The following is a 14,179-nucleotide window of genomic DNA, read 5'->3' as shown; positions in this document are numbered from 1 at the left end:
CGATTGACTCCGCAGGGATTGACTCGCTAGACGAGACACCAACTCGATACTAATTGACTATCAGCTCGCCAGACGAGGCGCACAATCTGACTCGCCCTCTCGACGAGTCACACATTTGATGAGAAACACACACTAACTGACTGCGGACCAGCAGGGTTTATATAGCTTTCGGCTTGTGTTCGAGAACATTCTGGGCTAAACCGGTAAGAATTCGTTCTAGAAGGTTCTCCATCTGTCCAAGGCATTATGCAAATTTTATCGCCAAATGGGCGATTTCTCGCCAAATGTGGCAACCCTACCTTCCCTTTCCATTTTATGGCAACCCTAAACCCGCTTTGCGGGGAAGCTATCTTAGCACGCCTGGACATTTCGTAACAATATTCATGGACCGCTGAAATGTCTCTGCCGAGTTGCGTAAACCAAAAGTCAAGAATGGGAATCCAAACAGCCCAAAAGGAGTTATAATGGCCGTTTTTGGGATGTCATTTTCGTGCACTGGAATTTGTTGATAAGCTCCAATTAAGTCAATGGATGAAACAATCTTCTTTACGTGGGGAATATAGCCACAGTCGGTTAGGGACGATAGAGGATATCGATCAGGAGTGGTGATATTATTAATAACCTTACAATCTCCACATAGTCTCCAGTCATCTGATTTCTTTAGGGTGAGATGTAGAGAACTGGCCCAACAACGTTTGAAGGCCTTTAAAGAACTTTTGCAACATAAACTCAAATTCGGCTTTTGGTGCTTTTAATTTTCGGCTGAGGGTCTTCTGATCCTAGTCGTAAGAGTTTCAATGAAATGTTCAATGTTAGGACTTTTGATTTTATTATTGACGAGTCTTGGCCGCAAAAGATCTAGAAATTGTTTGAGGATTACTTCGTACTGATTCTGTACTGCATGAACCATTGGTGAAACGACACCATAGGTGAAGTCACCAATAGAAGATAATGAAGTGATGCCATCAATTAATTTACGATTCTTGCTGTCAACCAAAAGGTGAAAGTGAGACCAAAAAGTCAATACTATTTTGTCAATACTATTATTGGTGTATTTACACCAACTATCACAAGAGGCCAATCAAATGCCCTTCTCAGACACAAATCAAATTTACTAAGTTTTGTCCAACAGCTCTTCTTTTCTTTCGATAATGGGGGAATCACGGAAATTTCTGCGCCAGTATCGATTAAAAATTGGATGGCGCTGTCCTTGTCACGACATAAAGCAACGCCATACCTCTACCCCCTTGGCTCTCCATCGTTTGCGAGAATTGAGAATTTCGTTTTCCTGTGTGTGAACTTTGGTCTTATCAGACCAATTGCAAGGATTATTGCATTAAGCAAAGCCTTATCGCTGAACCTTGAGTGATAATAATATAAGCTTTCATATTCGCTACTACGCCTATTAATAGAAGTACTTCTAGAGCGGTATTAGAACTGTTGACCTCTAGAAAAATGTCTTCTCCTCAGTTCGCTTACTTGTAGGGATCACTCTGAAATCTGCTCTCGTAGATTAACTAAAACATTGTCATCTCTAGGGCAAGCTATAGCTGGATTCTGGTGTGACGTGGGTTTTATTTCCCACATTTTATCGGCCATTGTCGCCAATTTGGCTAAATCATCGCCGCTGATGGATAAAATTCTCGAGATTGGCATGGGTAATCTTTGAATCCAGAGAGTTTTAAGAAAAGTTTCACCTAACGTATCTGAAGCTAAATTCTTCATTTCTAGTAACAACTGGAAAGATTTTCTTTCACCCAATTCGACCTTAGTTAATAATTTTTGGGTCTTTTGCGTTTGGGTTTCGGCGAAGATGCAAATTTGTTTGTTTTTAATAACCACGTACTTGTTCGTCCCTTGGGGGACTGATCAAAATGTCCGACATTTGTGATAATATTTCAGCTTCAGTGGAACTCACGACATAATCGTATTTCGTTTGATCTGTCGTAACTGAGCTTTCAATTGGATAAACCATATCTTTGTGTCCGTTTTCCAAACTGCTGTGTCTTTTAGTGCTAACGCTAGCGATCAGCTTAGCACGTTTAGTGCTAACTCTAGCGATCGATGTTAGAAGTGTCGCTTTTGTTTTAGCCTTCCGTACTTTTAAAAATAAGAGCTTTTACTGCTTTCCTACTTCTACTACTACTGCTACTGCTACTTCCGAAATGCCATTCAGAGTTAGAAAACAGTATGTCTTCTGACCAGTACAATTATGTTATATGATACAATATTTGCACAAATCATATTTAGACCATATTTTAAGAAAAACAATTTTAGGTGTTATAGTAATAAATGATGACTAAATGTTTGGTAGGTTTACTAAACTTTGTTAAAGAATTAATCTGAAAACGTTGTAGACGTAGTCTGTAAAACCAGAGAATAAATTTCCGAATTCGAAAAATTTATTGATGTAGTTCGACCGGCTTAAACGCAACCTTGGTTGGCATTCTGCCAAAACACATAGACTCGTCCGAAAGGGGCGTTATTACTTGTTGAGACTTGAAAGTTGACGTGAGTCTTCTCTTCTCCGGAAAAAAGAGAATTTATGTGCTCGAGGAAAAGAAAGTCCCCATCCTTCCACCCTATTTTGAAAATAATTCGGTCCGAAGGGCGCATGCGTGTTAGCGCTCATGGTTGCGTATGAGCCAGTCGTTCATTACATTGTGGATCATTCATTACATTGCGTTCGTTATATTACATTTATTACATTGCGCCAGAGTTCATTACATTGCGTATCTACTTAAGAAAGACCATTAATAATGTTTCCTGAGGAAGATTCAAAATCTCTAGGCACGGTTTGAAGTGATGCGTAGGGTATTGAAGTGAACGAGAGAACGGGAACGAGTGAACCTGGTGAAGGAGAAGATAAATAAATACCCGTTATGACACGAGAGCTACAGAACATTGATTGACTGAAGCTCACAAGGTGTGGTGATGGAATCCGATTTAACAGAAAGGGCTTTCACGTAAACTACAATAACCCAAGCACTACTCTTACACGATTGTAAATAGTCAGAACGACGTCGTAGTTCGGAACCGTAATCCATGAAATCCTAAGCCTAAAATCATTCATTACGATAGGCTGGTCCCTTACTTTGACTACACTACGTAGTCCCCATATTGTATATAATACAAATAGTGTACCAAGACCATGGTCCTATTAGTATACGCATTTATAAAATCGTGCATTTATTGATTTAATATGTTTTATGTTACAGAAATTATTATTTTAGCATTCGATTGAATTGCCAAAGTTGCAAATATTTCTTCCTGTTCAGGGACTACACGAGATGTGCAATCCTTAGGAAAGGACGATATTACAAATTTTGTATATATGTAAATAATTTTAACGAAATTATATATGAAATTTTAGTATCTTTTTGTATAATACATTGTTGCGGGAGTACTGGTTCGTAATAGAACGAATGAACAAGTCTGATGAAAAGTTAATAAAATTTATTCTTATCACGAGAAATAAAACAAAATATGGAAACTTCTCCTCACATATATTCGTACAATATCATACAGTAGTTAAACTACTAAAACGTTAAATACAACACAATTCAAACGTAGAGAAAGCTAATCTGATACAATCAACAATAAGAACTAAGTAAACAACTGAACTGAGATGTTTCCCTCCGGTTTTTATAAGCTTTTCAATCATGCACGAGAACATTCTGGTATTTTCTCGAGGTTTCTGGAATGCAAAAGAGTACAATTCAGCGATTAATTTTTGTCGCTAAATTTGGCAACAAATCGTCAAAAGTTGCCAGTTTCGGCGACCAAGTGGCGATATTTAGGTCGGGTCCCCGTGTAACTGTAATTGATCACAATACGTAACTGTAATCTTATCCGACCTTTATATATAACTTAATATATATGCTTTCCAGTAATTTTGAGAAAAAGCAATCACTGGAAATTTCTCGGTTGCGGGGAGAAAAGTACATAAGATTGTATATAGCATTACATTGCTAAATTCGCAATATCGCGATATGACATTGCCGATACCGATATCGATATTTCTCAAAGTAGTTGTTAGTTCAGAGCTGACTTCGGAGCATTGAGATATAGGTTAGAGCTTCCGCTTTAATTAAAAGCGCTTTGCATTACGTTGTGTTTAACGTTCTTAGTAGTTTGAAGCGTAATCGCTGACTATACTCTGTTATCCCGAGAAGAGTTTTACGAATGCTTTTAGGGAAACTTCCAGAACACTAAATGGTTCCTTTAGGAAAATATACTTTATCAAGCTATCATCGGTTGTGTGTGCATTCAAGTCATTACGAACCCGTACGTACGTGACAATCCGTATATACACTGCGGGGGAAAAAAAAAATTTGAAATGTTTCAGATTTTAAATTACGTCCAAAGGGGCGTTTTTTAACATTTTGTGTGTCACCTTTCTTTATTAAATATCATGTTCCTCGCACTTAAACCATAAGATCCAGTGCAACAGCAATATCGCAAAATAGTTTTAAAACGAGCATATCTTTAGAATTTCCGATACAGAGACTCACGCGCTGGAGATAAAAATGTTTTTTCTGCACAACGTTGCCATTGCTCGCTTTGAAATCCTTGAGTTTGTTAAATCAAAAATTCGTCAAAGTTTTAAAAAATAGGAAATCGATCATAAAACAAATTTCAAATTTCAAATTTGGTCTTCCACATGCTCATATTCGTTAGAGGATTACGTTATTCAAAATTCGATGACCCTATGTACCGTTGTTTTATCACAATACGAGAAATATACATACATTTATGCAGATTTTTCATTATTTAATTTCTTCAAATATAATGCAGGACTCTAACATTTTGTGGCAACAGTTTGAAAAGTGAACCGACATTTATGAGTCCGACGCAAAATGCCAAAACGAAACTAATAGTCCTTCGGGATTCAAATCCCTTTGGACTAAAAAAAAAAAAAAATGGGTTTTTTATAGCTCCCGTTCTTCTGGGCCGATTGACGAAATTCAAATTGCGTTTTTCATGTTTCGAAAGCTTGACTTAGGATATGTATTAGATTTATATATAGTATTGCTCTAATATAGGTATTTTGGCACAAAATCGGACTTTTTCTGAAATGGCACGCCAATTTTTTTTTTTCATATTTCAATTTTACGACTCAGATTACGCCAAACTGCCAAATTTTGTAAAAAATCGCATGAGTAGTTTTTTAAAAAATTAGCCCTCAAAATTTTAGCTCTTCAGTGTTAATTGAGTTTGGTATATGTTTATAAATATCTCTTTTTTTATTAAACTTATTTGATTCTGCCTTTCACATTTCGATATTCAGGTTCATTTCAAATGGAATTCGCCCATTTTTAATGATTTATGTTTTAAATTTGTGTTTTTAAATAATTTTTGTAATTTTTTCGAAAAACATTTTGAGTTATAATCTATAAAAATTTTACCATCATCTTACAGTAGACGTATTTCTAAACATATCAGCAAAAGGTTACAGTTTTATATTCAAAAGTTCAGAACATATACGTGATTTTATATATTGGCGCGTTTTGAAATTTGGCATATTTGTTGAAAGGGATAAAACAGGAAATGTGGTTTAGACACTTTGCTAAAATTATTTAATAAAAGTAGGAACGATGTGACTTTTTTTCCGCGCATGCAAAATGTGAAAAGGTAGGAACGAGGTGCCTTTTTTCCATCTCCGGCATAATGGAAGGAAAAGGAAAATAGGTTGCCATATATTAAGAAGTTCGCCAAGTGAATTATTCTTAGCGCAAACTGAAAAAAAATTGCGCCAGGATAAATTTTTGAGTTTCTCTGTAAATTGGCACCAAATTTTATAAAATTTAATATTTAGGCGTAATTTGAGTCGTAGAATGAAAATATGAAAAAAAATTGATATGTTATTTCAGAAAAAGTCCGATTTTGAGTCAAAATACCTATGTTAGAACAATGCTATATATAAATCTAATATATATCCTAAGTCGCGCTTTCGAGACATAAAAACCGCAGCTTGAATTTTGTCAATCGGCCCAGTAGAAAGGGAGATAAAAAACTGCCCCCCTCCGCTTTTTTTTTTTTTTTTTTTTTTTTTTTTGCGCAATGTACTTAAATATTATACTAAACGGTGCATATTCTGAAGTGAATGGGTCACAAGTCTTGGAACTTTAATCAAAACTCAAGATGCCTGCATAAAAAGGCAATAGCGTAATCTACATGCACGTTAATTACAGAAAAACAAACAGAAAATGTTTCACGTAAACAGTGGATTGCTAAAGAAGATAATACCAGGATATTTGTGAAGCCATTTTTTTAAGATTAAAAAAAAAAAAGTTCTTCTGCATAGAGGATAAATCGTCTGTTGTGATAGCTGCGATAATATCTCCCGTATTTCCTTAATTCCTCTTTTTTATAAGTAATTAATGTTACACTTGATTCCAGTTTTGTGTGGAAAAGAATAGCTTTTGATGTGTATCACTGCAGGAAATAATTGACCTTTTGATATGAATAATGATTAGACTTATACATAATTGCAACAAATTTGACCTTCCATATAAATGACGCGTTTTTACAATTTTTTTGTCACACTATTATTTTTCCGAGTTAACTCGCACATGATCATTTTGGGCATTCATGTTGTTTACGATTACTCGTTCAAAGAAGATCGAAAACTTATGTCGCTTTAAGAAATTTTTTGCTGAATTTGCTTTTATTTGAAGGTCATCGTTATAGTATTTGATGTAAATGTTTTAAAGTTGGAATGTAATTAGTACCAATGGAGTTTCTACCATATCACCTCGATGGATTAACGCCGGAGTTGATAAAGAAAGCAAAAATAGAACTTGGGGAGACGTCTGATGTCAGAAAACAGGCTTTGATATTCTTCAAACAGCTTATAGAAAGTAAGTGACATGTATTCTGAATGATTCATTTTTGCTTCTTTGCACGAAGTAAAGGAAGGATTGTGTTGTACCTCTCGCATACAGCGAGGATAAGTCTGGCAACAGCTGCAGGAAGAAAAAATTGGCAGTGCTGGACTGGCAACAGCGGATGATATTCTATAGATTTTTAATTTTGATTTTAAGTCGATTTTTTTTTTCTTTGCGTATTTTGCGATACTATTGCGTTACAAAATTTGAGTTTTGGGTGAATGAAATGGAATCCGCTGCCCCGCTGCGGATATTAGTAAAATATATTTAGAAAATTAGCTGCGTTGAAAAGGATGAAACCCTTGTGTTTGAATTTGCGGTATTTTACCTCCTAAAGTTGCGCCGAGTTCAGAAATTATGCCAGGCTTATTCACGCTGGTGCAGATAAGTTAAAATTTTTGTTATTGTGTTTATAGTGTATAACTTGCAAATATATGAATAGAATTCTATTAAATAAACATTTAAAATTCTGGAATGGTGTTTTAAAATTTTAGATGTAGAGTATTCACATTGCTATGTCGGAGCCACTGGCAGTCAGGTGTAAAGTAAAATTGTTTTTGCTCCACGACATGAAAGATTGTAATAACGAAAATTTTCGGGTATCATATTTCAAAGAAAATATCCATTTTGAACGCTATCGAATGCGATTTAGCAATGTTTTTGCTTCACTTCTGTATATAACGACAGAATAAAGGACTGTTTTCCCCAAAATGAGTTGCAAAAAGGATTTAAAATGGATTCAAAAGAGTTTCTTTTTCGTGACGTTTACGTACTCAAAAACAAGTAGCCTCAGAATGTTAAAATTTTGTACATAGGACTACTATAACATGTAGATCTGCACCTCGTATTTTTGTTGCAATCGCCCGCACCAAACCTTTATAAATATATTTATATATATATCCACTCTGTTACCCGGCTCAGTGATCTCAGTTTCTTTACTCTTATATGCTTGTAAATTGTACATTTTTGGCTTTAAAAATGATTGTATTATGTTGTTTTTATCTTCCGGTTAAGGTTTTTATGCCTTTAGTAAATCTGTATGCAATATTTTTAGAATTATCAACAATTTTAAAGTTGTTTATGTGCCGTTTGCCATTGCTTGTTTACATTTGAAACAGCAGAGTAGTGGATTTGTTGCCAATCTAAAGAAACGTGTAGCTTCGCAACAACAAAGACAGCGCCTTCATTTATTATTGCGAATTTAATCAAGCTTAATCCTTTCTGGAATTTTTTCGAGGAAATAAGTGTTTAAGATTTACTTCGTAATTTTTGATACAGATATTTTGAGTTTTTATGTATTTTTGCCTTGTCGCGAAGTGAGAACTGAATGAATTGAATGAGAAATACTCAATCGTCTGTAAAAAACTGTTTCCTTTTTGTTTTGTTTGCTTAATTTCTTTTATACATCATTCTAGCTTTATTATAGTATTTGAATAGAACATGTGGCAACGATTAGATAATTCTTTAAATGATATAAATTTTGTGCATTCTGAGTTATAATATGAACGAAATATAATACTGTTAAGTGAACCTAGCGCCAGAGTGTCGCTATGGTAAACAAATAAAGTGAATTTTAAGGAATGCCTTTATTCTACTGTGGTTTATGCGCTTTCGGCTAAGTAGGTTTAATTCATTCCAATAAGTTTAAAGGAAATGCAAGAAAAAATGCGTATAATTTAATATTCCGTACAAGGAAGTCATGTGGTGTATACATCAAATTTTTATTCTTATACGTTGGTAAATTGTGCATTTTTTGCCTTAAACGGGATTGAATTATGTTGTTCTTATTTTCCGGTTAACGTTTTTAGCCTTTAGATAATCTGCATGTAATTGTTGTAGAATTATGAACAATTTAAAAGCTGTTTTTACAAAAACAGCCATATTTATTTACATTTGAAACTTAGCAGAATAGTGAATTAAGTCAGTTTATGCACCTTGAGTGTCGTTTTGCCGAATGCAACCAAAAATAAACTTTCAGTTTTATGCACCGAAAAACCTGCCTTATTAACCTGCTGCTCGAAGTGCTTGCTTTTGCGTAGACACTCTAATTTTAATTGTAATATTTTTAATTGTTTTAACTTTATACGATGTTAATTCAGAAGTCAAACAACAAAAATCAGCGTTATATTTACAAAACGCTAAAAATAACGCTGATTTTTGTTGTTTGACTTCTGAATTAGTATTTATTCGGCATGTTATTTTGTCTTATTTATACGATGTTTTATATTTTTTAGTTTTTAATAAAGGTATTTTGAGGTTTTGCATTTTTGCCTTGCCGCAAAGTGAGAATTGAATTAATTGAATGAGAAATCTGTTCCTAATAAAATTCGAGGAAATAAGTTTAAATGATATGCAGGAAAAAATGTGCATAATTTAATATTCCGTACAAGGAAGTCATATGGTATATTTTAAGATATTTTAACATTATGTTACCTTCATAATCTGCTCGGAAAGTCCTCAAAGTGCAGTTCCCTTTCAAACGTGAATAATTACTATCTAATCACTTTTAAAAAAATAAAGAAATACAAAATAATAATAATAATAATAATAATAATAATAATAATAATATATTAATAGATAAATAAATAAAATCTGAAAGGGCCCAGATTTTAAAATCTTTGATAAAAGTGTGTAAGTTTATATTTAACACAGTAGATAATAAACTGAAACCATAAAAACAAAACATTCAAAAAGGTGACATATTTTTTTCGTTAAATAGCAACAAATTAAAATTGTTTAATAATATAAGGCTGTAAGGATCCTAAGTTTTACTAACGTTTATTTTATTTTAAATCTTTACTATCACTTCTTATTTTCTACTTCCGGCCAGAATTAAAAGCTTTAACTTATTTATGCAAATTTGTCTTGCGAACGCCAAGTACTTAAGTTGTGGCTTTTTGCCAAGCAAGAGAGAGGAAGGAGTTACTAGAAGCAGGCCGCTTGCCATAGTAGTTTTACTCGGTTGCTGGTTGCCTTCAAGGCCAGAGGTTTAATCCTCTTGATAATTTTAAACGTATCGTAGTGTTAGCAGATCTCTGTACTACATACGGCTTTTTGTTAATATACGGCCAACCTTTGAGTTAGGAACTTGTTTGATTAATCCAAAGTTAGTTTAGTTAGAGTTTAGTTAATATTTTTATATTCTTACGTTCAGACGACAAGTGGTTGGTCTCTGTATTCCTAAGTCCGGAAATCATTGTAAAGAGAGAAGAATAAAGGGTTTCGTATACCCTTCCTGTGTGTATTGTCTACTTCCCAAATTTATTGAACATAGCTTTAGTAAGCTCCCTGTTCCGAGTCAGGACAGTTAATGTTCCCTAAGCAAGTAAGGAGGAACACAGAACCTGATAAGGCTAGTTCACAAAATACTTTATATGCGAATGTACTGTACATTATTTACACGAATAATATCATTAACATCCATTAGTGACATCTGCCAGATTCAAAACATCAGATGGCCTCCAATATTGTAAATCGAGTCCTTTTTTAACGGTACCAACATCATTATACTTAGAAAATAGAGCTGGTTAATTTTAACACCATTAAATGCTACAATGTATTAAATGTATTAAATGTGTATGTAGGAAGTTATGTGTTACAAATATAGATTACTGATTTCAAGAGAAGTTAAATATTCACTGTATTACCATGATTGTTATTAGTGATACTTTGATCCAGTATTTATGCTTTCACATACACTGAATGTGTACTCATAATTAAACAAGTTAATAATCTTTACTGAATATCCAGTAATATAATTTCATCACTGTATATAACAGGTAACAACTGCTAATGCCTAATTGAAAGTTTCTAAGTATTTTACGAAATTGATCTCAATTAGCAAAAATATTTTTCAAAATATACTTCACTTGATAAAACGTTCACTTTCCACTGGCGAAAAACTTAACATAAATACATATTAATAATCCTTAGAAAACCCTTTAGCCAGGTATTTATTTCATAGCAGCCATCTCTTGAATGCTTTTGTGAGGTAAACATTCAACTTGATTTAAAAATTATGTTATTTTTTTTAAATTTTTTTTCCTCTCCTATCTTTATATATCTTCTACAACAGGGATTTTCAACCGAGGGAAATTTCAAAACTTCAGGGGGAAGAACATGGTCAACCTTTTAGTTATGTGTTAAGTATTTAGTTTTAGTTTATGAATATCAAAATCTACTTTTGTTAAAGTTTTGGCACTTATCAACATTTTCTACACTTTTGTTGTTTAATTTATAAAACAATATGAAACGTAATCTGAATCTAAATAAACGTATATACATTTTTCAAGAGCTGGAGGGGGGAGGATTTTCTAGCAATGGCGAAAGAGATGCATGGAGCAGAATATATTGTTTTAGTACTTTTAATACATCTATGGTATAGTATTTATTATAACTAAAGCCATGCTTTTGAGATACTTTTATAATTGATGAATCAAAGTAATATCCTCTTAATCCTCATTCAGAAACACATTACCATCAATTACTCCTCAATTACTGCAAATGCGCGAACCTGTAGAATGCAGCAAGACAAAACAAAAGTTTTGTAAGCCATCTTATTAAAAAAAACTAAACATTGATATGATAAATTGCGAAAAAATGCTGAAAAAAGAGACAAGACTAAAAAAATGCATGGAACACTAATACTCCATCGGAAATTCTAAATATATCTTTCTATGTTGCTTTTAAAATTTCGGTAATTTTTCTGTTGAATGTACATAGCGTAAATGCGAAGAAAATGATGCTTAATTATAAAGCTAAAAAGACAAAAAAAAATAAAGAATGGGTTAGTTGGAGGTTAGTAGGAGATTGGTAGACTGCAAGGTCAGCGAAACTGTAAAAAGCCTCAACAAATTTACTTTGGTGAATTTAAAATCTGAAAGCACAGACTTATTATTATTATTATTATTATTATTATTATTATTACTTTCTCATTTTTCAGATGAGCCAAATTTTTATCCCTTCATGGATGATACTTTCTTCTTGATGTTTCTTCGCTGCAAGAAGTACGACGTCCAGAAAGCTTTCAACTCATTCTTAAATTTCTATCGCTTCAAGAAAAAATACTCGGGAATTTTTACAGACTTCTTGCCATCTGATTTAAGAAAAGTTATGAGTATGAACAGTTTTAAAGACTCCGAGCTCAGAACCAAGGATGGTGGTATAGTAGGAATTTTACTATTAGGTGAGATGTTTTTATATAGTTTATTTAACTTGGCTTTCTGCTTGTTTCTTTGTATTTTATTTAGCTGTATGGGTAAACTCTTGAAATTATTATCTGACTCGCTTTCAACCGAGCCGATTTTTTTAAAATTTTTCGGACATGTTTTCTACAATAAAAATATGGTGTTGTATAATATGTCGATATGTTTTCTAAAATGTACTGCTCACTTCCTCATATATTCGTTATTAATGATAAATTTAAGAGGGTGTTCGTACATTCTTCAGATCATTTTCATTGTATTTACAGAAATATTTCACTTAAAATGTTTGCATTTTAAATGCTTTATTTGATATCCTTATTCTGCACTATCTTTCTACACAGTAATTTCCAAGACAATAAATAATCAATGGTTTTATAGTACCGGAAGCGGAATGTTTTTCAAAGTCCAAAGAAGGTTGTAGGTCAACATTTGGACAACCAGCCTTTATACAAGTCCAAATGCGCAAAACCCATGGGTGATAATATCAAGAGATTTAACAGGAATATGAGCCTTGATACCCGTTTCTTGTTAAATGTTTTGCCGGAAATTAACAGTGAATGTTCGGGTAAGGCTGTTTGATTTAACTCAATGCAATTCTATTGATTGATGACACTGAGGAGAAGGGTGCCCTCAATTCATCATTTTCTTAGAGTCATATCAAGTAGCCTTTATTTTTCGTGTCAAATCAAGTAGCCTTTATTTTTCGTGTCAAATCAAGTAGCCTTTATTTTTCGTGTCAAATCAAGTAGCCTTTATTTTTCGTGTCAAATCAAGTAGCCTTTATTTTTCGGGTCAAATCAAGTAGCCTTTATTTTTCGTGTCAAATCAAGCAGTCCTACACAAAAATTTACTGTTGATTTCTTGGAAAAATGGAACAAGAAACGGGTATCAAGGCCTCACTCATATCACTATTAAATCTCTCGGATTTTTGTAATTTCGACAAATACTAGAGTTTTCTCTGAGGCTGAGTGAAAAACTATATATGACCGAAAAGAACATCTGCTTTCAGTTGTTAGTTTGTAAGGATTTTAAGTTTTACTAAAGTTTATTTTATTTTATTTTAAAACTTTGCTATCGTCTCTTATTTCCCATTTCCGGCCACAATAAGCGCGAGTAGAATTGTTTATGCTAACGAGGTTGCAAACTGTATAGGTACTTAAGATGTGGCTTTTAGGCAACAGAGAGACTTCTTGATGCCTTACTACGCGCTTGCTTTTCAGTTAGTTTTTGTCTGCCTTTAAGGCCAGAACATAGTTCTCACTGATACTTGAAGAGATATTGCAGTTTTTTGCATTTCGCTCACTATATATGTAGTGTCAAAAGGCCAATCTTCGCGTTACTACTCTCTGTAGAGCATCTAAGTTTAGTTCTTATTTAGTTAAGTTAGTTTATTTCTTATTTTCTACGTTTTAGGCCATAAGTGCTCTGTAGCCCGAAGTGCGGGAATGGCTGTACGCTGTGAAAAATAAAGGGTAAATTTAACCTTTCTTATTGGTGCTGCTATGTGTCCTACACACACGACCATAGTTTGAGTAAGCTCCCTGCTCCCATTCAGGATTACTAAATGTGCTTTCTTAGTGGTGTTATTTATCCTGCACACACACAACCATAGTTTGAGTAAGCTCCCTGCTCCCATTCAGGATTAATAAATGTGGTTTCTTAGTGGTGCTATTTATCCTACACACACAAGCATAGTTTGAGTAAGCTCTCTGCTCCCATTCAGGATTAGTAAATGTGCTTTCTTAGTGGTGTTATTTATCCTGCACACACACAACCATAGTTTGAGTAAGCTCCCTGCTCCCATTCAGGATTAATAAATGTGGTTTCTTAGTGGTGCTATTTATCCTACACACACAACCATAGTTTGAGTAAGCTCCCTGCTCCCATTCAGGATTAATAAATGTGGTTTCTTAGTGGTGCTATTTATCCTACACACACAACCATAGTTTGAGTAAGCACCCTGCTCCCATTCAGGATTAGTAAATGTGCTTTCTTAGTGGTGCTATTTGTCCTACACACACGAGACCAGAGCTTGAGTAAGCTTCCTGCTCCCATTCAGGACTAGTAAATGTTCTTTCTTAGTGG

At 33.8% G+C, this 14,179-nt stretch overlaps 1 protein-coding gene across 2 annotated transcripts in view; it reads left to right on the top strand.

Moving 5' to 3' along the window:
* LOC118186925 (alpha-tocopherol transfer protein-like) overlaps nucleotides 1-14,179 on the top strand; it is a 58,077-nt gene that overhangs the window by 24,820 nt on the left and 19,078 nt on the right. Inside the window, exons 1-2 of one of the 2 annotated variants that reach the window (XM_035357106.2) lie at nucleotides 6,470-6,863; nucleotides 11,833-12,075. In XM_035357106.2, coding sequence (XP_035212997.1) covers nucleotides 6,737-6,863; nucleotides 11,833-12,075 — 370 coding nt within the window. In that variant the 5' untranslated portion in view covers nucleotides 6,470-6,736. Of the gene's footprint in view, nucleotides 1-6,469; nucleotides 6,864-11,832; nucleotides 12,076-14,179 lie in introns of those variants that run through there. The other variant, XM_085827309.1, reaches the window with a different exon arrangement.

The sequence above is a fragment of the Stegodyphus dumicola genome, chromosome 11 (assembly GCF_044657685.1).
Source record: "Stegodyphus dumicola isolate Sdum_Otavi_A_Nest chromosome 11, ASM4465768v1".
Classification (NCBI taxonomy): Eukaryota; Metazoa; Arthropoda; class Arachnida; order Araneae; family Eresidae; genus Stegodyphus; species Stegodyphus dumicola.
The sequence above is the reverse complement of the archived record's forward strand: the minus strand, read 5'-3'. Positions and strand labels throughout refer to the sequence as shown.